This window comes from Gallus gallus, chromosome 5, assembly GCF_016699485.2.
Source record: "Gallus gallus isolate bGalGal1 chromosome 5, bGalGal1.mat.broiler.GRCg7b, whole genome shotgun sequence".
NCBI lineage: Eukaryota > Metazoa > Chordata > Aves > Galliformes > Phasianidae > Gallus > Gallus gallus.
In genome coordinates this window covers 12,789,598-12,812,268 of record NC_052536.1, presented here as the reverse complement: position 1 = coordinate 12,812,268, position 22,671 = coordinate 12,789,598, and the positions used below count along the sequence as shown (strand labels likewise).

Below are 22,671 nucleotides of genomic sequence, written 5' to 3'. Positions count from 1 at the left end.
AACCTTGGAACGGAGCGGGGTATGCACATCTTCCCTGCCTGCACGCAGGTGGGGTTTGTCTGGGAGCATCACACAGACCTCTGTGTAGGGGACCAGGGTGGGATGGGTGAGGCCTTACAGACGTGTGCCTTGCTGCTCCCCGATTGCCCTACACAGAAACATGCGTTAGCAGGAACACTGAATACACATCCGCGTTTTGTTTGTGCTGAGTACAGCTTAGCTGGACAGCCAACCAGCAGAGGGACTGCGGTTACATTGTGTTGCGGTGGTCTCTCAAAAGTCTGAAAGTTATAAATCGGGCAATTGTCTGATTCTGACACAGGAAAATGTTTTGGTAGATGCAGGAGGCTCGAGAGCAGCTGAAAGCATCTCGGGAGCCCATTGTTTGCAGAATGTAATGTTTGCAGAGGAAATCTGCAGCATTCCTGCAACAAACCACAACAAGAAGCTTCATACAGCCCAAATCATTTACAATTCTCATATAAATTATGAAGGCTTAAATGTTATTTAGATGATAAACAGCTTTTTGCATTCCAGACATCGCTGTGATTCCAGGAGGTGGCTGTACAGTATGGGCTGAATGACACATTACACATCGAAAGCTGAACGGGAGGCTTTCTTTGTCTGTGTGTGCATCCATTTTTGTTACATCTTGCATATTCTTTGGGTATAAAACTTGGGCTTTCAACGTACTTTGCTCTCTACAGTGACCCGAAAGGGGGTTGTGGCAAGGTGGGGATTGGCCTCCTTTGCTGGGTCACAGCATTAGGATGGGAGGTGATGGCCTTAGGTTGAACCAGGGGAGGTTCAGGTTGGATTTTAGGAAAAACTGATTGTCAGAAAAAGCGGTGATGCATCAGAACAGGCTGCCCTGGGTGGTGGTGGAGCCACCATCCCTGGAGGTGTTCAAGAAAAGGGTAGATGTGGTACTTGGGGGCACGCTCTGTAGCAGTCACAGGCATGGGTTGATGGTTGGATTGGATGAACTTATTGGTCTTTCCAACTGTCATGGTTTTGTGATGGTTCTGTGATATTTCTGAGATACGCAGTATGTGCATCTTGGAACCCAGGACTTCAGATGCTGTCCAGCAGCAAGTGTGGGGACAGGCATCCCTTGCCTGAGAGGGCAGAGCCATCTAGAGGCCCTGGAGAAGTTTGGGGCAGGGGTGGCTGTGGCCATCGCAGCCCCAGGTGACAAGAAGAGGAGTAACCTCAGCAAGGTGCCACTTGAAGCAGGCACCATCCCATCCCACTAGCGCACTGCCAGAGCTGATGGGATGGGATGGGATGGGATGGGATGGGATGGGATGGGATGGGATGGGATGGGATGGGATGGGACGGGATGCGATGGGATGCAATGGGATGCAATGGGATGGGATGCGATGGGATGGGATGGGATGGGTGCAAGGAGCCGTGTGTTCTCTGCCTATGTGGTCATGTTATTCTTGGTGTGACTCCTGAAGTCAGGCCACAGCATTTTTCCCAACCTCGTTCACAATTGACACAGTCTCTACTCCATCTGCACATGTGTTGATGTCAGACTCCAGCATTCAGAAATGTTCTCTTTTGGTTTGATTTATCCAGAGAGGAGAAGCTGCCCTGTGGTTAAGCAGCAGCACTGGAGGCCAAAGGATGACCGAATCTGATTCCAGTCTCTTCCACAGACTTCCTTCATGATTTCGAGCCGTCGCACCCCAGCTGTGAGCCGAGGAGGATCCACTTCTTTTCCCTCATCCGAGTCTGGAGCTCTTGTTGTGCTTGCAGGGCACCAGACGGGGTCTCAGTATTAGATGGAGCTTTGGGGCTCTGCCATTAAAAAGTCAATAAGAACCAGCCCCATTTCAGATAGAGTGTGATTTGCAGTTTAATATGCTAAGTAACAAAGACTCTACCAAAATAATGAACAATGGTCTTTTTCCATTTCACAAAACAATTTGCCAGGCTGAATGAGCACACCCGCGTTTTTATAAAAACAAATCACCAATAATTGCTTTTTGCAATTTAATACACACATAGAAAGAGCCAAAAGAGTTCTGCAGCCACTGGGAATCTGATTTCATTGCCGATTTGGACCTTCCCTGCGGTTCTTATGGAAATCCCCACAGACTGTGCTATTTTGCTATTTTGCAAACTAAAGATGTTTTTTTTTCTTTCCTTTTCTTTTCTTTCTTTTTTTTTTTTTTTTTTTTTCTGGCCGTGTGGATTCTTTTTCCATTCATTAGCAGGCTGCTTTTGTTTTGTTTTTTTTCTTCTTTGTGAACACAATTAGACAAAAGAATAAATCAGTCGACAACCGTGGGACGTAATTCTGGCCATAGCAGGGCCGTATGCGCTCTTATTTGCTCAACAGCACTGATCTTTCAGCACAGCACAAGTCAGAGCCTTCTACATGGGTTAGACAGGGAGGGATGCCTTGTGTGAGCAACACGAGCCCATGCAGTGCTTTGGGTTCCCATTAGCAGAGTGTTTCTCCACCAGGAGCATCCCAGTCTCCTTCCTGGGCTGCTCCCACAGACCCGAATGTCTTTGGGCATCACTTCAGGAGATTGCTTCCGTTTCCTCTACCACTCTTCAGAAGCATCACCGGGAGGATGGTTCCCTGGGGGTTGTGTCTCCCAAAGAGATTTGTTGTTGTTGTTCTGGAGCAGAATCTGAATTATCTCACTGCTTTTGTTCATAGCTGGGGGGCCCACCGGCTCACATTGACAGAGGATTTGACGCCTGAGAGCTGCCCTTCGTTGCTGGCCAGCACTTCTGTCCCTCCTAAAGGCTCTTCTAAGGCTGTAAATCTTGTTCTGACAGGTGGATCCCACCCAGAGCACTTGGCATTGCTGCAGGTCACATTAACCTTCCTCTGTCAAAAGACAGTCAGGTGGAGGGGAGGATCTAGGACGGATTTCCTCATGGTTTATCCTTTCTCAACTAACATTTCCAACTGCTGCAGTTGCCATGGGTGGGTTTCCCCTCCCCAAGTACTTTCAGCTGGCCAGGCTTCCCATTTCCAGTGATTTAAGAAAGATTTCTTCCCGAGTAACATAAACACAAAGTCTTTGCACATTTCTTTTGTAAAGCTGTTCTCAGGTTTCCCCATCTATTTTTCCAGAGATTACCAGATAAATAGGCCTCGCGAAAGATTTACCAGGGAGGGCAACTGTAAATACGCCAAAAATGTTGAGAATAAGTGTCAAGGCTTGATGCATAGCTAATGGCCTAATCTGCAGTATAATCACAAGGTATTCACACTCAGTTCCTTGCTTGCTTTCAACACAGCCTCCCTGGGATATGCATCTGTTTAAAGTTTATTTATCGTACCCAAGAAGATTCATCTTCTATTCATAACGTGTTCTCCCCCACTTTAAAAATCAGTCTCTCCTCTTTCACTGTGACTCGGCAGTGACATGATGACCCAGAACAGACCCTTTAGAACAAAATGCAGCACCAGTGTGGACAATCCATCGGGAATGGTGCATTAGCACTGCAGAGCAGACGGGTCACGGCTGGATGGGGCTCCTGGTCGGGATGAGGCTGTCTGTGGAGGGAGAGGGTGGCTGATGGAGAGCAGGGCGTATGCAAGTCATTGCCTCGCTGGGATCCCTTTCCAGTTGCTGCAGAGACAAACCTACCAGTCAAAATATTACAGCTTTTCACGTCCAAAAGTCAGCAACGTTTCCTGTTAGCAGTGTTTCGCATTGTATTTGCGTGAGCTGTTTTCGTGATTGTCTCAAAACCTCTGGAAAGAGAGCTCTGTCATTAATTTTACTCTTCTATTCAATGCTGGCAATTTGCGCATTGTGCCTGCCCAGTGCAAACCAGGAAGTTTTACTTGACAATGTTGCTGCTGTGTGCAGGAAACCCAAAGCGCAAAAAAAACCATTGTTTTGCACTTAGACGAATTCAATGCCCAGCACCAATCCTTTGCTAAATTGGGATGCACTCTGGGTAACCTTCCTTCTTCAGTAACAAATGCGACGTCTAAGCTGTCCTGAGCTGGGTCTGCATTGGCCTAGGAGAGTCACTCTTTAAAAGTGCTTTTTGACTCATGCTCTGAATGTGTTTGCAGAAGGCTGTTCCTTGCAGCCTCCGGTGGCACAGCACCAGTCCCTGGTGAAACATTAAACCGTCGATCCTCCCCACGTTCACCAGGAGGCACAGCCTGACAGCCCTCTCCAAAACACCGGGCTCCCTACTGCCCACCAGCATGAGGTGTGCATCACCTTCTCATCATCTCATTGTGTGCCATGAGAAGGTCCCCAGCTCCTCAACCCTTGGCTTGGTTGGGCTACCTGGGAGGTCAGGGGTCTGCAGGGCTCGGTAGAATCATAGAATCCCAGAATGGTTTGCATTGGAAGGGTCCTTAAAGATTGTCTAGTTCTAGTCCCCCTGCCTCTAGTGGCTTTGTCAAAGAGTGGTCCAGGGGGATCCAACAACAGCCTGCAGCTGCTCCAAGCTCTTGGAGGTGATCCAACCAAATGCGTCTCGATGGTGGCAGCTGATACCCCCGGGGACATCGGCCTCTGGCTGCAGTTTGAGAAATGTGGGTTGGTCATTAGGAAAAACGTCTCTCCAAGTACTAGAAAAGTGGCAGAGCTCTTTCCCTGGGTATTTTCAAAGCTGGCCTAGGGAAAGTCACCACAAAGCTGGTGTGTTCAAACAGGAGGGGAGGACATGATCTCATGAGGTCTCCCTACCAAGAGCCTCATAAACTACAAAGCCAGGGTGCTGGAATTTGTTTTCTGTTCCTCTTTAGAATAAAGATAATACTCAACCAGACCTCCAGGCTTCAGCAGATGAGCAAACAAATAAAACTGAGAGCAGACAAACAAGGAAACAAAATCCCAAGCAAACAAACAAACAAACAAACAAAGACCAACCAAACAGAAAGAACAAAGGAATTTTGTTTGTTTGTTTTAATTCCTCAGTTTGCAGTTGGCCTCCTAATTTGCGTGGATTTAATACTTTTTTTTTTTTCTTTTTATGTATGTTTTGGCTCTGGCTATTAATTTGCAGTCTTAGTGGAGTCACATGTGAGCACTCTGTAGCTCAGGCAGTATCTCAATTTGCAGCACCTGGTGTGGGGGAGAAAAGGGTTCAAGTGGAGATTGTGGTGAGGGCAGTGGTAACTCTGTGTGGGATTGATGTTCGGTCAGAGGCTGTATAAGCTTACTGCAAGAAGCACGAGGATAGGGAGGTAGTCACTTTGCTGTAAGCTTTGCTTGCAACCTCCAAAACTGAAATCAGTCTTCTTTTAATGAAGAGTCAAAACAGTTGTCTTTTCTGAGCCACCAGAGGCAATGATTCCTCCCAGCTCCTTGAGCTTTGGCTCTGTAAAGTGCTGCTTAGCAGCACCTATAAACGCTGTTGTGTTATCAACGTTGCTTTTCTCCTAGAACTAAAACAGCATTTTACCAGAAGCTCTGAAGAAAACAATTCTGTCCCAGCTGAAACAAAGGAAAAAGTGAAAGAATGGAAGGAGTTAAGGAGCTGAAGAGTTTGCCACGTGTTCTCACATGGGGCAATGTCCAGTTTAGCCCTGCTGGCACTCCCAAGCTGGTCTCTGCATGGCCCTCCAAGCAGCGATCCCACCAGGGATCAGCTGAGCAGTGAGATCTGGTGCTCAGTAAGCGGTTGCCTCTGATCCTGCCTGACAAAAGGGGAGGAGAGAAGGAAAAAGTAAAGACAATCCCCAGCATGGTGACTCAGCATCTTTATACTGTTAAGCTTTGAACTGCAAACACAGCTTTTGCACCTTTCGTGTTCTCTGCGTTCCCAGCCAGAAGGCGCCTTCACATCCTATCTCAGCCTGCCTTAAGTCGCTCCATGAGCACGATGAGTGGAAAAAACAGCCCAGAGGGTGAAGAAGGAGCTGGGAGAATGAAGAGTGAGAGCTGGGGGCAGAGCAACGCTGCGGGAGACGTCAGGAGGGGCCGGGTGATCCTTGTTGCCTACCTGATAGTAACCCTGGAGCTGACCTTCCTGTTCATGCAGTTTGGAGTCATGCCTGTGAGTATGGGTTGCTGGGCACAGCGCTTCTTGCCTTTGGCAGAAGTGGCTCTTCCAGGTTTACTTTGTTCTTTTTCTGAAGGCTTTTTAATACTCCGTCCTCGCTGGCGGAGCCTGAATGTTAGAGCCTGCCTCAAAGTTAGCCACGATGGACCACGAGCGTGAGAAGTGACTCTGACTTGTCACCTGGTGCAAAACTGATGCTTTTGATCACATCCATTTTTGATCACAGAAATCCTGCTGGTTTTTCTTAGCAGACAGCGTAGGCCAGAGACTTTGTATTTGTTCACCAGAGAGAAAGGTGATACACTGGAACAGGCTGCCCAGGGAGGTGGTGGAGTCACCATTTCTGGAGGTGTTCAAGAAAAGTGGAGATGTGGCACTGAGGGCATGGTTCAGTGCACACAGTGTGATGCGTTGGTGGTTGGGCTTGATGATCTTGGAGATCTTTTCCAACCTTGATGGTTCTGTGATAAAGATTTCCTCTGTAGATAGAGGGAGCTAAAGGAAGCAACTCCCCTCAGAGTTTGGAGCTCTGGTCCTCCACGTCCAGATGTGAAGCTCTTTATTCAGAGATGCAGTATGTTTCATTTCCCCTGCCCCATTGCTTTTTGTATTTTTCTTTTTCTAGTACTTGGCAAAGAGCCTGGGTTTGGATTCGGTGGGGTTTGGGTACCTCCAGACAACCTTTGGTGTCCTCCAGCTCGTGGGAGGTCCCATTTTTGGAAGGTGAGAACAATACTCGTGACCCTTTTCGTGGCTGAAAAAAGGCCAATCTCTTATATTTTAATAATAACAATAAAAAGTTTAGTTCTGTTTCATGGTCCCGCTGAAACGTTTGAAGATTTCATAACAGTCCGAGGGGAAAATAAATACACTCTAATTAGAAATACTGCAACATAGAAGCAGCCTTTATGTTAACATAGCTACGTTTTAATGGCACACATTTAAGTGTAACAATATACTGGGAACAGGCTTAAGCCATCAGAGTCCTCAGAGCCTAGGTCCTAATGGCTTAATCTTGCAAGCATTTTATAGCCACTTGTAACCTTAGAAATGTCCTCTGACTGGGGAACCTAGGGGAAAGAAGGGTATTTATTCATGTTAAGTAGAGCTGTCAATAACAAGTCTGTAGGTCATGTTATTTCTATGGCCACATCTCCCTGAATTTAAGTCAGAGTTTAATACAAAGTTAAAATTCCTTTGAGTTTATGTGCATTTTTAAGAACTGCTCTATCTACAAGCTCATCTGCAGAAAGAGGAAAAGAGTGGGATAAGCCTGTCTCATGGGACGGGAGCCTCTGTTCCTAATGGAGTGTGAATGGCAAGAAAAATCCTAGAGTGACTGTGGGGAGCCTCTTCCCAAAGGGCAGAAAAATTTGGACAAGCAGTGTGGTCCAGTGATGGGAAACTCAAACAAGACTGAGAAAAGCCAGCTTTTTTCCTTAGCCCTCCTACTGATCAGCAGTGACACGTGGATTAGGTGCTGCTGTGTGCTCTGGTTTCCCTTCATGGGATTCTGGTCTGCACCTGGTACATCCAAAATCTGTTCTTCCTCCGATGTCCAGAAAAGGCACTGAAGGAAATAGGAAAAGACAAAGATGCATATGTGTGTGGATTGCCAGTGGTGTAGATGGGTCTGAAGGTGGATGCTGCCAGACTGAAGCCAAAATTTTTGATGTAGGTTTGAGAAGAAAAAGATTTTCCATTTTTCATGCAAGACTGCTAGAAATTAAACTGGAACAGTTTCAGTTATCACTGAATCTGGACTAAAAAAAAAATCATCTAGCCTGAATCCTTGGTCTGAACAGACTCAGAGTTACAAATTAAACTCACTCCTGGAAGCCCCATCAGCTCTTGCAGGAGACCAGTGAATATGGCCAAGGTTGCTGAGCAGCTTCATCCCCTGGGATGGACCTGTGCAATCCCACTTCTGACAGCCTATCACCAATTCTGCTCTAGGTTTGCAGATCAGTTTGGTAACAGAGCTGCCTTAACTCTCTCCTGTGCATCTGCGAGTGCCTTCTTCCTGCTCCTGTCCATCTCCACCAGCGTCCCCATCCTCTTTCTCTCCAGGCTACCATCAGTGTTCATGCATGGGCTGCCAGGTAAGGTCGGCTGGGGCTGAGGGACTCCTCAGATTGTTTTTATTGCCAGAGTTCTGTTTCTGTGCTTGTGTTACTGAAAGACAGCAGCATGAAAGAACATCTGTTGGGCACTGGGACTGACACTATGAAAGTATGAAACAACTGTAGTGGTACTTGTAGTGGAAATGCTAAGTCAGGGACTGAAGCAGTGATTGAGCACCTGGTGGGAAGGCAGGGCCAATCCAAGGGAGCTCAGCTGTATGCAATTCACCTGAGTGATTGGGAGGGGTGGAGCCAGGATCTGCCCCTTCCCAGCCCTCATTTAAGGGTTGGCAGTGGGGGGGGGTAAGGTGATCTTGTTGGAGATTCCTGCCTACCTGAGAGCAACAAGGTAAGCTGATTCTTCCCTTTATTTCTGTGCTCACAGCTGTTTTCTTTGGGCAAATTGTCACTTGCTGTAGCCTAGGACCTTGCTATTCTACTGTCATTGCTGTGTTTTCCATCGCACTACAGTACTGTAGAACCCAGGGTAGCTGCTCTGGAAAGCAGGGCTTCTTCTCTCTAGTCCTAGGTCTGTTCTCCTGTATGGTCTTGAGTGCTGCTTGGACATCACCATTTGAATGTTGACAGTGACTCTTTGCTTGCAGCAGCCCTATCCTGAACTTCCCAGCTGCTTTTTTGCAACCAAAAGTTTTGTTTCTGCTGCTAAAAGGAGCCTATTAGTCACAGCAATATGTGGTCACAAAAATGGCTTTTATTTCCCACGCTTCCCACCAAGTTGCTCTGCTTTATTCTGACTTTCCTGGATGTTTCTAGTAGAAGCTGTACTACCAGCTTTAGCTACTGGAAGCCTGTGTGACTCGTGCAAGATGATTTGTGCTGGTAGGGAGTCAGCCTCTTGTTGCCACTTGTGAAAGGGTTGGAGTGTCCCTTCCTTCAACTTATAGATGGAGTGAATTCCTTCTGGTGGTGTGCATGAGCACAAGGCTTTAAGGGCAGTTCAGTGGCAGGTGCTGATGAGACACTGGCATAGGCTGCCTGGGAAGGTGATGGTGGAGTCTCTGTCCCTGGAGGGGTTCAAGAGCTGTGGAGATGTGGCACTCAGAAACGTGGGCAGTGGGAATGGTTGGTGGTTGAGTTCCATGATCTTAGAGGTCTTTTCCAACCTTAATGATTTAACGATTCAGTGGCTTATAAACTTGTACGCATTGCTTGGGCACTGCAGCAGGCTTCTTTTAAGTGCTTGTTTCTTTGCAGGTGCTCAGAAGGTCATTACAGACCTGACAGCTCCTTCTGAACGTGCTGCTGCCTTGGGGAAGCTGGGTCTTTGCTTCGGAGTAGGAATCATCATCGGCTCTGCCTTGGGAGGGGTCATCTCCACCAAATTTGGGTGAGTGATCTGCTTGTTTGGTGTGGCCTTGCATATGTAACATGTATAGAATCATAAAATGGCCTGGGTTGAAAAGGACCACAATGGTCATTGAGTTTCAACCGCCCTGCTATGTGCAGGGTCACCAACCACCGGACCAGGCTGCCCAGAGCCACATCCAGTCTGGCCTTGAATGCCTCCAGGGATGGGGCATCCACGACCTCCAAGCTGGTAGGATTCAGAGTGGCCAGAAGACTTCTCTAACTCGTGCTAACAGCTTTTCACTAACATTTAGGCTCGATTAGACAAAGAATGCTTCAAACCTGACCCCTGCTGAAAGGCATCTTTGTGTTCCATTGTGAATAACGCTCACTTTGAGTAACTCGGCTGTAGACCCATCCTTGCTGTGCTGGTGGCAGTAGAGGTTCATGCCACAGCTCAATATTTTGCTCTCCGTGTTGCTACGAAGAACTACTTGCTGTGTTTTTATGGAGGCCTTGTTTTTAAAAACAAAACAAACAAGAAACCCTCAGTTTTTGCCTACTTAAGTATTATTTCTTAATAGTAGCAAAGATGTGTATGGAAAGAGGTTGAAGTGAGAGATGGAGGCTTTCTCCCATCTTTTCTCTGGAGTTGCGTGTGCTGAAAAGCAGCGTGTGCTGCACAGCCTACCTCTAACAGTGTTCTGCAATTGAGAAATGGAAACCTGATGCAGTGTGAAACTCTGGCAGAGATTGATGTGCTTGGAGGGATGCTGCTCTGTATGGAGTAAGATGTTGGGGAAAGGGAAAGCAATGCTGGGATGTGGAGGGGAAGAGATGGAGGAGGTCAAAGCACACACCTGCTGCTCTTCTGTGTGCTTTCCACTGCCTGGCATGGTGCAGCAGGCTGTCACCTTCTATGTGCTGCAATAGAGAAGAAACTCCTGGTTGTTTTGAGTTTACTGGTCATTGTTTGTTATTAGTAAAATATGCAGTGTGTTGAGAAGCTCTGCGGGCAGGTAAATGCATGTGGCCATTATCTTCTAGGGAAAGACCCCTGTGTTTCTGTAAAGGTGGTGGGGAGAAGCCTTTGCAACATGAGCATTTATTTGACTTTGTTTTTCTTACAGATGCTTGCTTTTGTAGACTGATGTTGGCATGGGGATCGTTTATTTTTCAGCCTCTGCTAGCGCTGTAGCTGTTCTGCAGTGCAGGGTGAAGGGTTTGCGATGCGTGTATGTGCGCACACGTGTTTAGGCGAAGCTGGTTTCCAGGCGTGGCGCTCGCCTCGGAAGCAGTCCGTGCCCAGCAGGTCGCTGTGCCCGCTAGGTGTCACCGTCGGCTCGTTCTGCAACTGCTGTCACCGACGATCCCTTCCCATCCGCGTGCACGCATCCGGCGGAGGGCAGCTTCAGCCCGCGGTTCACGCGTGGCCGATGGAGCATCCCGTTGCCGTGCCTTGGGAGCTGCTGCTCCTGCCATCCCATACAACAGCCCCTGGAGCACCGCCGGTTGCCATTATCCTGGAGGGAAAGGAGTGGGTGTCGTGTCAAGGATACATCCAGGGATCACTGTCCCTGTTGGTGCATCCCTCCCCATTTCCCATACTGAGACGGGAAGGCTCCAGCCCTACTTGGAGCTGTGTAATCACTTCCCTTTCTCATAGACAAGTGCCCCAATTGTCTTCTTTGAAAATAAATATTTCTGCCATGTCACGGATGAGCAAAGCTGGAGATTTCTGTCCATTTGGCATCCTTAGCCCTCCCTCGCTACAGAGCATTCCCAGACTGTTGACAGCATTATTCATATGTTAGTAGTGGTTTGTATACAAGAGAGGGGGTAGAAGTCATTCTTGGTTCCTCGTCTGATGTCATTTTGCTATTATTCCGCTGTATTGTATTTACCATTGATGTAGTTGACCTAAAGAGCTGCTCTGTTATTGTTTTCATTGTTAGGCTAATATTTATTGGCTCTTATTTACCAAGGGAGCCCTGAGAAGGAAACTGAGTGACTCGTTCTGATTTGTGTGGGCCTGTTTGGATGTCAGATCCAGACCTCCACTCCTCAGCTGTAGCCACCAGCTCCAGCCTTTCCTCTTCTCTGAAGTGCTGTGTTTTCCCCCCTTCCATTTTCCAGAGCTTTGAATGATGCTGCAGCAATCAGCTGTGAAATGTAGCTTTGCCTTTTGCAAATGGAGGAGCTGCTTGCCAGTTGGCTTCACCCTCTTGAACTTAATCTTAATACGTAGCCCTGTCCTCTCACCTCTGAACAAACTGCATGCAGCTGTGGAGAAGGAGCTTTCTGTGGGCAGAGTGATGGGCAGACAGATTTAAACCACCTGAGGATCAGATATAAAGCAATTAGTTAAAACTACAGCTGCTTGTGATCATCGTTTGGGGAGCGTTTTCATGTTCATGTGCTTTTTAATTGAAGTTTTCTGGTCATTCAACAACTGGATTAGGGTAGTGAATATAATACCTAGCTTGAGACCAACTCCTGTAGTTCACCTGAGGTGTCCATGTTGTTGGTGAGCATACGGAGTCCATCACAGCCCAGCCACAAAAGGGGCTGAGAAAAGTAACTCTGTGGTGTGCAGCATGAAGTTTACTATGCTCTGGGCATTCATTAGAGAGCTGCAGCAGATGTAGATGCACCACGGGAGAGGTGACCGTGTACTTCTAGCAGTCCTTTGTGTTGGCCCTGCAGGTGAAGGGTGAGAGAAGGAGGCTGGATTAGTTTTCAAAAGCAGAAAGATGAGCCTAAGGTAGTTAATTACAGAGATCTCATCCTTTCTTCTGAGCCAGTGATTAATTGCGTTTGGCTCCTCTTTCTTCTTTCTTTCTAACAAGGACATACGGAAGCGTTGCAGCACGACCCAAGATGTGTTTGCTTTCTATGGACAAGGAGATGTTTCTTCATTTCAGTGACTCAGCTTTAGGCTTAAATCTCTCGGAGCAATTATTCTTTTGAACTTGGGATTTTCCTGGCCAAACCCCTTTGGTCTCTTATTTAATATTATAACAGGCTTTGGGGATGGTTGGGTTTTTTTTTACTTCCCTTCCTGGCTGTGCTATTACCCTTCTTCCTCAAGGGGAAAAGAAGGAGCTTGTTCACCCGGAGTAGGGAATTGCATTTCTTTTCAGTAACCCGTTTGAACCATGTCCTCTGGCAGGGAGTTTCTCATTGCTTAGCGGCTGAGTGGAAAGACTGTGGGTGTTGAAAGGGCTGAAGGTTGGGAGCTGGGAAGGCGGGTGGGAGTGTGGCAGAGGGTGGGGGGGGGGTTTGCGTTCTGCTCCTTCACAAAGCCAGGCATTCTGCTGCCCAGAGCTGCTCCTGCTCCCTTCCAGAAGAAAATGTGGCATTTCCCTGCCTGGAATGATGTTGTTCGGTGATGCTGGCACAGGCCTTGCTTTGTCCTTTGTGTCAAGGGGCTCTGGGGAGAGGGAGGTGCCTGAGCTGCAGCGTCTGCCACCATCAGTCAAGCTCTGGGGTGCGTAGGAGAGATGGGGAGGGAATAAGAAGTGGGCTGTTGGTCGGGGAGCTGGTGGGTTAGGGAAGGTGTAGAAATAAATAGGGAAAAAATAACACCAAAACAAAAACAATAACGAGGACCAGGAGATTCAAGTCACTTCTTCTCGCTTACTCTGTACGATGATAGCTCCAGCTTAGGAAACCATCATCCCAAAGGCTGTCTGTACAGCCTATGTTAAACGCCCCTGGACAGAGAATCCTGCACTTCATCCCCTCACAACTTGTTGGATTAAGGCTGAAGTCTGGGCTGCTTCTCCTGCAACTCAGCTTTCCATGCCTGATGACTTGCTTAACCTATTCCTGAGCATGAGGAATGCCTCCCTGCCCTTCAGGTGGAGTTCACTTAAGCTCAGACATCTATGGTGGAGGCAGTTAGACCTGAATCTACTATTCAGACTCTAGGTGGCCAACAGAGAGGAATGGGATGTTCCTCCTTAGGAAACATGCCTGGTAGAGCCCAGGGAAGTGTGTGTCTGGCTTGTGGGCCCAGTAACCAGGTCATGAGCTGGCTTCCTGCAAGGTTGTGTTGAGAAGGAACAAAACAACAGAATGCTGTGAAAAGGCACCAAGGTATTTTGGGCCTGACCTCAATAGAGGCAGCATGGAGGGCAGGAGGTGACCCTGATCGCTCTGGTTGTACAATGAGACAGTGTCTGCTCATGACTCACTGGAGCTTCATCTGCTCTTCCCACTCCTGGAACGTTTTATGACTGGGCAGCAAATCCAGCAGTATCACTTAGGACTGAAATCCAGGGAAATACAGTCGTCTTTGTTAACACTAAACAGAAAGCACAGAATAGGCTGAGGTTAAGTCCCTGAAGTGGGATTTGGGACTTGGCTTTGCTGCATTTTTCCTGTGATGTAAGTTGTCTCCTCGCTCTGCAGTGGTGTTCCTCAGGCATAGGAGGGGGGCAACGAGATGTTTTTTTTTCCCCTCCCTCTCCTAATTCATATTCTGTACCGCTATTTGGATTACACAGCCTTTGGGGTGCTGGCTCTTTCCATCACGAGATGTGTGCATGCAAATATCTCCTGCCTTGGGGGAACACAGCCAGTTTTTCTGGTTGTATCATCTCCTGGGCAGGCAGAGTCTTTGGGATCACAGCTGACATCCCATTTTTGGGGGCATGTTTCTTCTTTTCATTGTTTATCAGAAGCATGTGCCAGCATTTTGCTATTTCAGAGAAGCAGCAGGAAAAAAATGAATCCCGAACAGCCATAAAGCTCGGTGTGGTTGAGGCCACCGGAGGAGGGGGCTGAAGAGCAGGGCTGAGCCCAGCAGGAGTCTGGGAGCACCTGGAGGGTACCAGGAGATGGTACAACCTTCCTCAAGTCATGCATGCAGCATTATGGGCAGTGCTCTCCTTTACGTCTCCTAATCCTACAGACTCCGAGGGTCGTGCTTACATTGAGTTCTGACCTGCCACAGTGAATGACCCAGCCCTGTGGTGGGAATGTGGGGAGCTCAGGGCAGGAAGGATGTGTGGGAAGGATTGTTGGACAGGGAGGGGATGAAAGGTTGGGGTGAATGCGTGGGTTTGGCATGGGAAGGGTGGGCTGGGTGGAACTGGGGTTTGCGGGCTGAGACCTCTGGCTCGAGGAGCTGAGGGATGAAGTGCGTGGAGAAAAGATTAGTGCTTTTAGATCTATCAGGGCCTCTGGAAAAGCAGACTGGGAGAAATGAGGGGCTGAGGTTGGGCGGAAGTAGCATTTCCTAGATAGGACCTTCATTTGCAGTGGAGGGAAGGAGGAGCTTCCTCCTGTGTTCTTGAAATAAAACTGCTGTGTGGGACAACTAGAAAAGCAGCCCTTTGGAGTAGCGTGGGGTTGGGCATTAAACCTTTGGCCAGGTGGATGAGGCGAACAGCAAGCTGCTGGATGGACAGGAAGAGCAGCACCCTCTCATGCATGCTGGGCCACTGCAGGTGAAGGTCAGGCATGCTCAGAGGGAAATAAAAGCGCTGTGACCTGGGCATGAACTGTACCAGCTTCCGTGGGCCCCACCCAGGGCTTTTATTTCAGGGCAGGCTCCTTGTGAAACCCTGCTCACAGCCTCTCCACCAGCAGCAGAGCTGAAGGTATCCTGGCACGGAGCACTGCCAGAGGGCATGGGAGGCTTGCAATGACCATCTCCAGCTTGCTGGGACTCATCCCTTCACCCTGGCAAACTGTGCGTTATCGCAACCAAAGGAAAAGGTGTTTCCAGCACCTTCCAGTCCAGAAATGACCACGACTTTCCTTCGGTCTCCTACTAGGGGATATTTAAGGTGGATTTTCAGAATAAGAGAATTCAGCATGGGTAGAAATCTGGTCCATTTCATGTAGCATGGGTTCAGGATATAAAAGCATTATGTATTTTTGAGCATCTGAGGCAGCATCTGGACTTTTTTTTGCCTGTTTGTTATAGCAGCAGGTATCACCTCAGCTTTAATGTGTTTTTCTTGATGGTGATGGCTTTATGCATCTAATCCTCTGTGGTCTGCATGCAGTATTATCTTTCTCTGTGTCAATAAATACTCCTTTATTCCCTGTTTATCCTAAGATGAAATTTTTGGATTAACTGCTTGATGAGATCTAACTCTAAACCCTTTCAAAATCTGCATCATCTCTATTTTTATGGGATTTGGTTCATTTCTCTTTCACTCCGGAGAATGTGGTCTGGGACTTATTGGAGTCACTGAAAGGGTTTCCTTTCGGTTAGGTTTCAAATCAAGCTCTGGGTACAGAAATTTGTAGAGGAAGGAATGAAACCTCCCAAACCCTAAAAGGTTTCTGCAGGATGGTTCTTCAAAAAACAATACAATAAAAAAAAAATACACCATTATAAATGCCCTTGGAAAAGCTATCTAGGAGCTCATGAGAAATGCTTATGGGAGGGCAGATTCTTAGAAGTTCAGGCTTAAAAAAGGTGGAACTAAAGGCATTAATGGTTATTAAAGCTGAGAAGAGTGAAAGGTTCATGCGTCAGACTTGCTTCCCATAGAATTGTAGAAAGGCTCTTCCCTGACCTAAAGCTGTGTAACAGGTTATCTACAGTCTGCATTGGTTGCATTTCTTCCCCTCTTCCTTTTGTACAGACAACTGGGTTTTAAATGATGGGGAATTCTGGATATTTCCCAGTCTTCATGGAACCGTTAAGGTTGGAAAAGACCTCTAAGGTCATTTGGTCCAACCTTCCACTTACCACCAATATTGCCTGTTAGCCACATCCCTCATGCCACATCTCCATGGTTCCTGAACACCTCCAGGGACAGTGCTTCCACCACCTCCCTGGGCAGCTGTGCCGCTGCAGCACCACCCTTTCTGGCGAGAATTTTTCCCTAATATCCAACCTGAACCTCGTTCAGTGCAGCTTAAGGCCATTGCTTCTATCGCTTCTAGGAATTACTGTTCACAGTAGGAAGAGATCTATTTCTAGGTGGACCTACTGATGTCTAGAAAAGATGTTTTCAAATCATTTGGTGAAGAATGTCCTGAGGAGACTGCACTGACATGCAGTGTATTTTCACAGTGGTGCTGGTGACAGCAGGCTTGCACTTCACGCTGTGCCCACATGTGCTCTCATTACATGTGATTGATCACACAGCCTGGGATGTCTAATTGCCTGACTGTAATCTGCCTGCCCTACCAAAAGTTGCCTCAGTCTGCTTTTGCCTGGGTGCTTTGTGACAAACACCCTTCGGATGGAGTGACCTGGCCTTCTAAGGATTCATAAAGGTTTTTCTTGTGCTTTTATGCAAAGCCTGTATTATATTTTTTCACTGTTTTATGGTTTTGAAATGGAGGTTTGGCTGTGGCAGGGAAGAATTCACAATAGCTAGAAAAGTACATCAGTGGTGTAAAACTGCTTGAAAAAGCAGTGGAACTAAATTTTTCCAAAGGCTTCCAAAAGATGAGTGCTGCTTTGGCTGTTGCAACACTCATTGTGAGCAAATCCAAATCCCATCTGTGCTTCAGCTATGCCTCATGCTATGTAGGTGAGAGGCTAAGAGCCTGATGGGAAAGCAAACCCCGTGCCCTTGTGGAATATACCTCAGCCTGGTAGGACTCAAGGTCAGATGATGCAAACCCCTCCTTTTTAATAACTACCACGAATAGCCCGTCAGGGAGATAAGGCCTTGCATATCTGCAGGTCTGTGTGATGGGAGCTGCAGTGAGCTCGGCGCCAGGCAGCAGCGAGGCAGTGCGAAATGTAAAGCACAGGAATGCAAATGGCACGCTATAAAGGGGCAAGGAATTGATCCGATGGCACACCCAGGCACTTTCTGATTGTGGGCGATGATCTATTTCTGGACTTTGGAAGTGAGCCATCCAAAAGTAAATGTTTAGTCAGCCTGGTGAGCCATCTGCAGTGCGCAACGTGTGGTGGCAGGGAGGCTTGGTGGGGATGGGGCTCACTGCTAAAGAGAGGGCCAAACGGGATTGTGGTGTGAAGAGACAGAAAGGCGCAGGTACGCAGAGAGGTGATGGATGGCCCATTCTTGGAGACACCCAAAGTCAAGCTGGACAGGGCTCTGAGCACCTGATCTAGCGTAGGTGTCCCTGTTCATTGCAGGGGAGTTGGACCAGATGGCCTTTAAGGGTCTCTTCCAACTCAAACAGTCCTGTGATTCTATGAGGTATAGCAGCTCTCCATCCTGGAGACCTTTGATGAGAGGGAGGGAAAGCAGGAGAAACAGACCAGCCTGCCATTTGTGAGGCTTTGTACATGGCATAGTGGGGCTTTCCCACTGTGGAGGACATGTCCCTTAAACAAGCCCTAGTTCTGGGACTTTGGTACAAAACTGAGGTTTGCTGACAATTTCTGGCTTGCAGATGTGTGTGCAGCTTCTTGGCCTTTGGTTAGGGTGGGTTTTTTGTTTTAGCCAGAACTGGGCAATGCCTGAACTGAGCACGGGGCTGAGCGAGAGGGACACGAGGCAGCAACTTGACTGTAGTCTGTTTGAAAGCAGAAAGCTGGATCTCAAAGCTTTGGCTGCTGGAGACCCCTGTGAGATTGCAGTTGGGGGCTGGGATTTTGTTCATTGGGATGGGCGAGTTACAAAATGTGGATCTGGGTTCAGGTTACACTTCTGCTCCCCAGGGCTCTTCCAGGTGTTCAAGTACAGACTCCTGGCTCGGGCCCATCTCTAATTAGGCATATTATTTAAAAGTATTTTCCTTCCTGAGCTCTTGGCTTGTCTCCACTAGCCTTCTTTGCTGTGCTAGAGCCCAGTGTGCTGGATATATTAATTGAACTGTTTACACACCTGGTTTCCCGCAAGAATAGACACCCAGCTCCTGCTTTTGAAAAGCCTAGCCCAGAGGCTGTAAACAGGAATTGTGCTCTGTCTGGAAAAGCTGAATGGCTGCCTATCTCTCCTCCCCGGAGCTGTGGGAGCAGCAGCAGCTGCAGATGTGGGTCAGTTGAGCATGGAAACCAGCTCGAGCCCTTCCCACCGGTCCTGTGCTCCATCTGGCCCAGGTCCCCAGCAGCTGCAGAGCCACCTTCTCCACGGGGTTACTCTCCTTGTTCCTCACTGTGACAGGGGAGGTCCCACCTGGCTTTTGGGCGGCTCAGAGGCATATTTTTCCTCAAATATGAAAGCCAGGGCCATAGTGGTTGAGTACTGTCCTGTGTGGAACTGGAGGTGGGACTTGTTTTTACATCCAAGCTCCCTAGAAGCAGTGGTGGGTTTTTCACGCCTCGTTTGCTTCAAATTGTGGTATAGGGGAATCTTTCATAACCCAATGTGTAGCTCAAAGAATAGCCATGGGAGGAAAGGTTGCTGGTTAGAATAAGGCAAAATGGTCCGTCGTGATCCTTTGGGCTTCAAATGTATGAACATAAACGGGTTCTGACGCACACCTTTATTTCAAAGAATAGCAGGAGAAGAAAGGCAGCGGAAAACCCCTCAGTTGATGCTGTCAAGGAACTTTTCTTCTCAGCCAGGTAGTGTTGGAAAGCGCCATAGATGCTGAAATGAAACTTCACACTCTGCTAGGGAGTCCCCCGTCATGCTGGCAAGCACTCTGTGCAGCCTTAACATGCCTCTGGTTTTGTAAATCTGTTATAAGCTTCTGAATACCACTTTGCAGCAGCTTCAGGTTTTATTTTTGCTGCTTCATTTCTTTACTGAACGTTCCCTCAGCTAAATTTGGGAAACAGTATCTTACCCATGTGCAAGCCCTGGAGTATTGTGCGCCAGGTTGGGGCATCATGCTGATGCACTCCTTAGGGCAAGGAGTGTGATGATGATGTGCTGGGCGTTGGCACGGTTAACTGTCTGTACTTCTTGAGGTTTCCAGAGCACTGTTGGTGTAAGGCCCTGGAGGAGTGTCCCCAGGGCAGGTCCTGTGCTGCTCCTTGGAAGGTAACATCAGATGGCTGAGAACAGGGAAGAGGAAATCCAATACACTATAGGGCCAAATTTGCTATCCAAATTCCAATCCAGCTCGGAACTGGAATTGCTGTTCCCAAAGCACTGAGCTGGGCTGGGATTTTTCCAGCAAGCCTCCAAAGCGGCACCAAGTGGGGAAGGAAAGATGCTGTGATATCCGTCTGTAGGTACTTATGCTATCAGGGAACCCCAGCAGCTCTGGCACAGCTCCTGATCGCCCAGCAAGCGCTGACGTTGTCGCTGAACTTTGCTGGTGCTGACTGCTGCTTGGCTGTGGAGTTTTGGTTATGTGCCATAAGTAAATGTTTGAGCTGCAAGGGCTGGGAAATCTCAGTTAGCTATGGAAAGGGCCCAGGGGGACAGACCAAGGTGGCAGGTGCTTTTGTCCAGGTTTGCGTCAAAACTTTCCACAGAGAAAGAAGACTTGTTACATCCCTCAGTTACCTGTCCCTCCCGTGTCATTTTGCCTGTCTGCCAAAAAAAAAAAAAACAAAACCAAAACCAAGAGGAATTGGGGCTTTTTCTAGAAGCCACTGGCTAGCTGGATCTAGCACAAGGCAGCATGACTGTTCATGCTGCGCTCTGTGCTCCTGCTAATGGTATCATATCAAGCAGGAAATTATTTTTGGAGCAGCGGAGCATGTTGAAACCCAGCAGAAGGCAGCTGTTTGCGTAACTGGAGTTTGGGGAGAGCTGTCTCGTTTGTTGCCAAGCACTTGGCTTCCTATGCTGGTGAGAAATGGTTTCCCCGCTCCCAGCATCTGAGCATACCCCCTGGGGGCTCCAGAGACTGGGCTTGGTCCAGCACCATCGTTCCTGCAGTGCCTGCTCTGCAGCTCTGGAAGTCCCCAGCTGCTTTTCCACAGCAGGGTTGAACCTGCCTTCTTTGCATCACTGCTCAGCCTTCTGCGTCACAACGAATGACCTACAGAACAAAGGGCTTTGTCCAGGGTCTCTAAGGCATTTATGGTTAGCTCTCAGCTGGGTTTCCAGCACAAGTCCAGTGGTACCCACAGCACTTGGACTGCCTTCCCAAGGATGTGCCCTGGTTTCTTTTCTCCCATGTAACTAGCAATAGGACTAGAGGGAACAGCCTCAGGTTGCACCGGGGAGGTTCAGTTTAGGAAAGCCTTCTCCAGAAGAGTGGTGATGCATTGGAACAGGCTGCCCAGGAGCTGGTGGAGTCACCGTCCCTGGAGGTGTTCAAGAAACACGGAGATGTGGTACTTAAGGGCATAGTTTAGTGGGCAATATTGGTAGTACATGGACAGTTGGACTGGAGGCTCTTAGAGGTCTTTTCCAACCATAATGATTCTGTGATATCTGGGTGTGATTGGTATCTGGGCTGAGCTGTGCCATCCATTGGAGAGCTACAGCCCCCAAGCAGCAGTGCATTAAAAAACAATGGGATATTAATGAGGCTGGGGCTGTGTGCATGTATATGATTTCCATTGTCTGATGCTTTCTCAGTCTGTTGTTAGCTGATGTCCAGAATGAGAACATTTATCAAATGGCAATTTTTCATTCCGGTCCCAGCTCCATAAGGGGAAATGCTGATGCAGATGGGGCTGAAATTCCTATCCCCAGAAGGAGATGCTTTGGCACAGAAGGGAAGGACCGAGTCTGCGCTGGGAGATTTTGAAAGCCGTGGTAGGGGTATAATGGCTTTTTTGTTTGCGGTCCCCTTGTGTCATCACTCGGTCATGCAAATGTCGCCCCAGAAGAAAGACTTTTTCACACTAGTGCCTTGTTCTGGAAAGTTCCCTCCCTGATTATTCATGACCTCCTTCATCCGTATGCCCCTTTCCTGACTGCTGTGGAAAGAAATTCCTTGACATGGGGAAAGGGAGGAAAAAGTCTAGTGCACAAAAACTGAGTCAGACTGAAGTATTTGCAGCTTTCCAGTGGGATAATTAAGTTCTCATTCAGCCTGGTTATAATTAGCAAAGTTGCCTGTCCTCCACAGGGCTAGAGTTTGTTCCTTTTGCACAACTGTAAACCAGTAGTGAGGCATCAGGGCTTCCTCTGGGGATACACGGAGCTCCCAGAGGTACAGAGCGACCGGAGAGGGTGAAATAGTCTTGAAACAATACAAAAAGATGTTGCTTCATTATTCAGTATCTTTACAGCGTAATTGCTTGATGATTTCTGGGCAGTTTAGTAATAGATTACGGGGCCTTTTATTTCTGCCTATCTTGTTCATTCATGTCTAGGGCTGTAGCGGTCGAATATTTCACTGTCTAGGGTTGTTGAGTGTGTAATGCTTTTAGTCAGCAGTAGAAAAACCTCTAGTCCTGTTAAGCGATGAGGTAAAGACAGCTCTGGCTGCAATTGCAGTGATTTTTTTTTTCCCCCTTGCTGCTTTATTGCTTCCTGGGGTACCGTTATGCCCTGCTCTGTCAGTTTGTGTTAATCTGACTTGGGAGAGAGGTGGGATTGGGTGGTGATCTCTTGGACACCTCACAGACGTTGATCCACCCCAAGCTTGCACTTTGCTCTGCCTTTCACCTCTCCTTGTTTTCTTTATGGTGCTAAGCTGACCCAAGCTGCCCTCAATCTCCTTGTTTTTTTTTCCCCTAAAAACTTGGCCATTGTAATTCTTGAGTGGAAGGGGCACATCTAGGGTCCTGCCCATCCCACCACTGAAGGTGAAAAGGCTGTACCATGATCATAGATGCCTGGTTGGGGCTCCTTTTTTTCCATACAGAAGAGAACATTAAAGAAGCAATGGGAACCTCAATTTTAGTGACTGCTCGGGTAACTGACTCCTTCCCAAGATTTCTTATGGTCCACAGAACTCCACCCCAAATTTCTCAGGACCTGAACTGACTGCTTATTGAATTGTATCCCAGAAGGGTGACCCATCTGCTGGCAGTAAAATACAATCTCTTTTAAAACCACAGCATAGGTCCCACTTTGAGCGAAGGCAGGAGCCGCGTGCACAGCGGTGCCTTTCTTTCTGCACTGCCATTTTCCCAGCGGCAAGCTGTAGGGAACAGTTTAACTTCCTTTGTCGCCTTATCTCCAGGAGTCATTTCAGTTCCGTTTCAGTGACGTTGCTGCCAAGCGCAGGACTAAAAAGGGTTTTATTGTCTCTTTGAACTACATTTTGCTCTGAGGAATGAGGATATAATTGTAATGCGGGTAAGCTGGGCCAAGAGCGGACGACAAACTGAGCATGTTGAGGCTTGTCCTGCCTGATCTTTTTCCATGTCTTTTTTTATTATCACCTCGTGTCTTGCACTTGCGATTGGGACTTTCCAATGAATAGCCCAGGGCTAAACCACTCTTAGCAAAGGTGGTCTGGCCAGCAGGATGTGCTA

General features: G+C 48.0%; 1 protein-coding gene across 2 annotated transcripts in view; it reads left to right on the top strand.

Moving 5' to 3' along the window:
* Positions 1-5,538: 5,538 nt before the first annotated feature.
* SLC22A18 (solute carrier family 22 member 18) overlaps positions 5,539-22,671 on the top strand; it is a 49,400-nt gene continuing 32,267 nt past the window's right edge. Inside the window, exons 1-5 of one of the 2 annotated variants that reach the window (XM_040701383.2) lie at positions 5,539-5,670; positions 5,771-6,000; positions 6,632-6,729; positions 7,963-8,108; positions 9,345-9,477. In XM_040701383.2, the coding sequence (XP_040557317.1) occupies positions 5,818-6,000; positions 6,632-6,729; positions 7,963-8,108; positions 9,345-9,477 (560 nt within the window). In that variant the 5' untranslated portion in view covers positions 5,539-5,670; positions 5,771-5,817. Of the gene's footprint in view, positions 6,001-6,631; positions 6,730-7,962; positions 8,109-9,344; positions 9,478-22,671 lie in introns of both variants that reach the window. The other variant, XM_046942032.1, reaches the window with a different exon arrangement.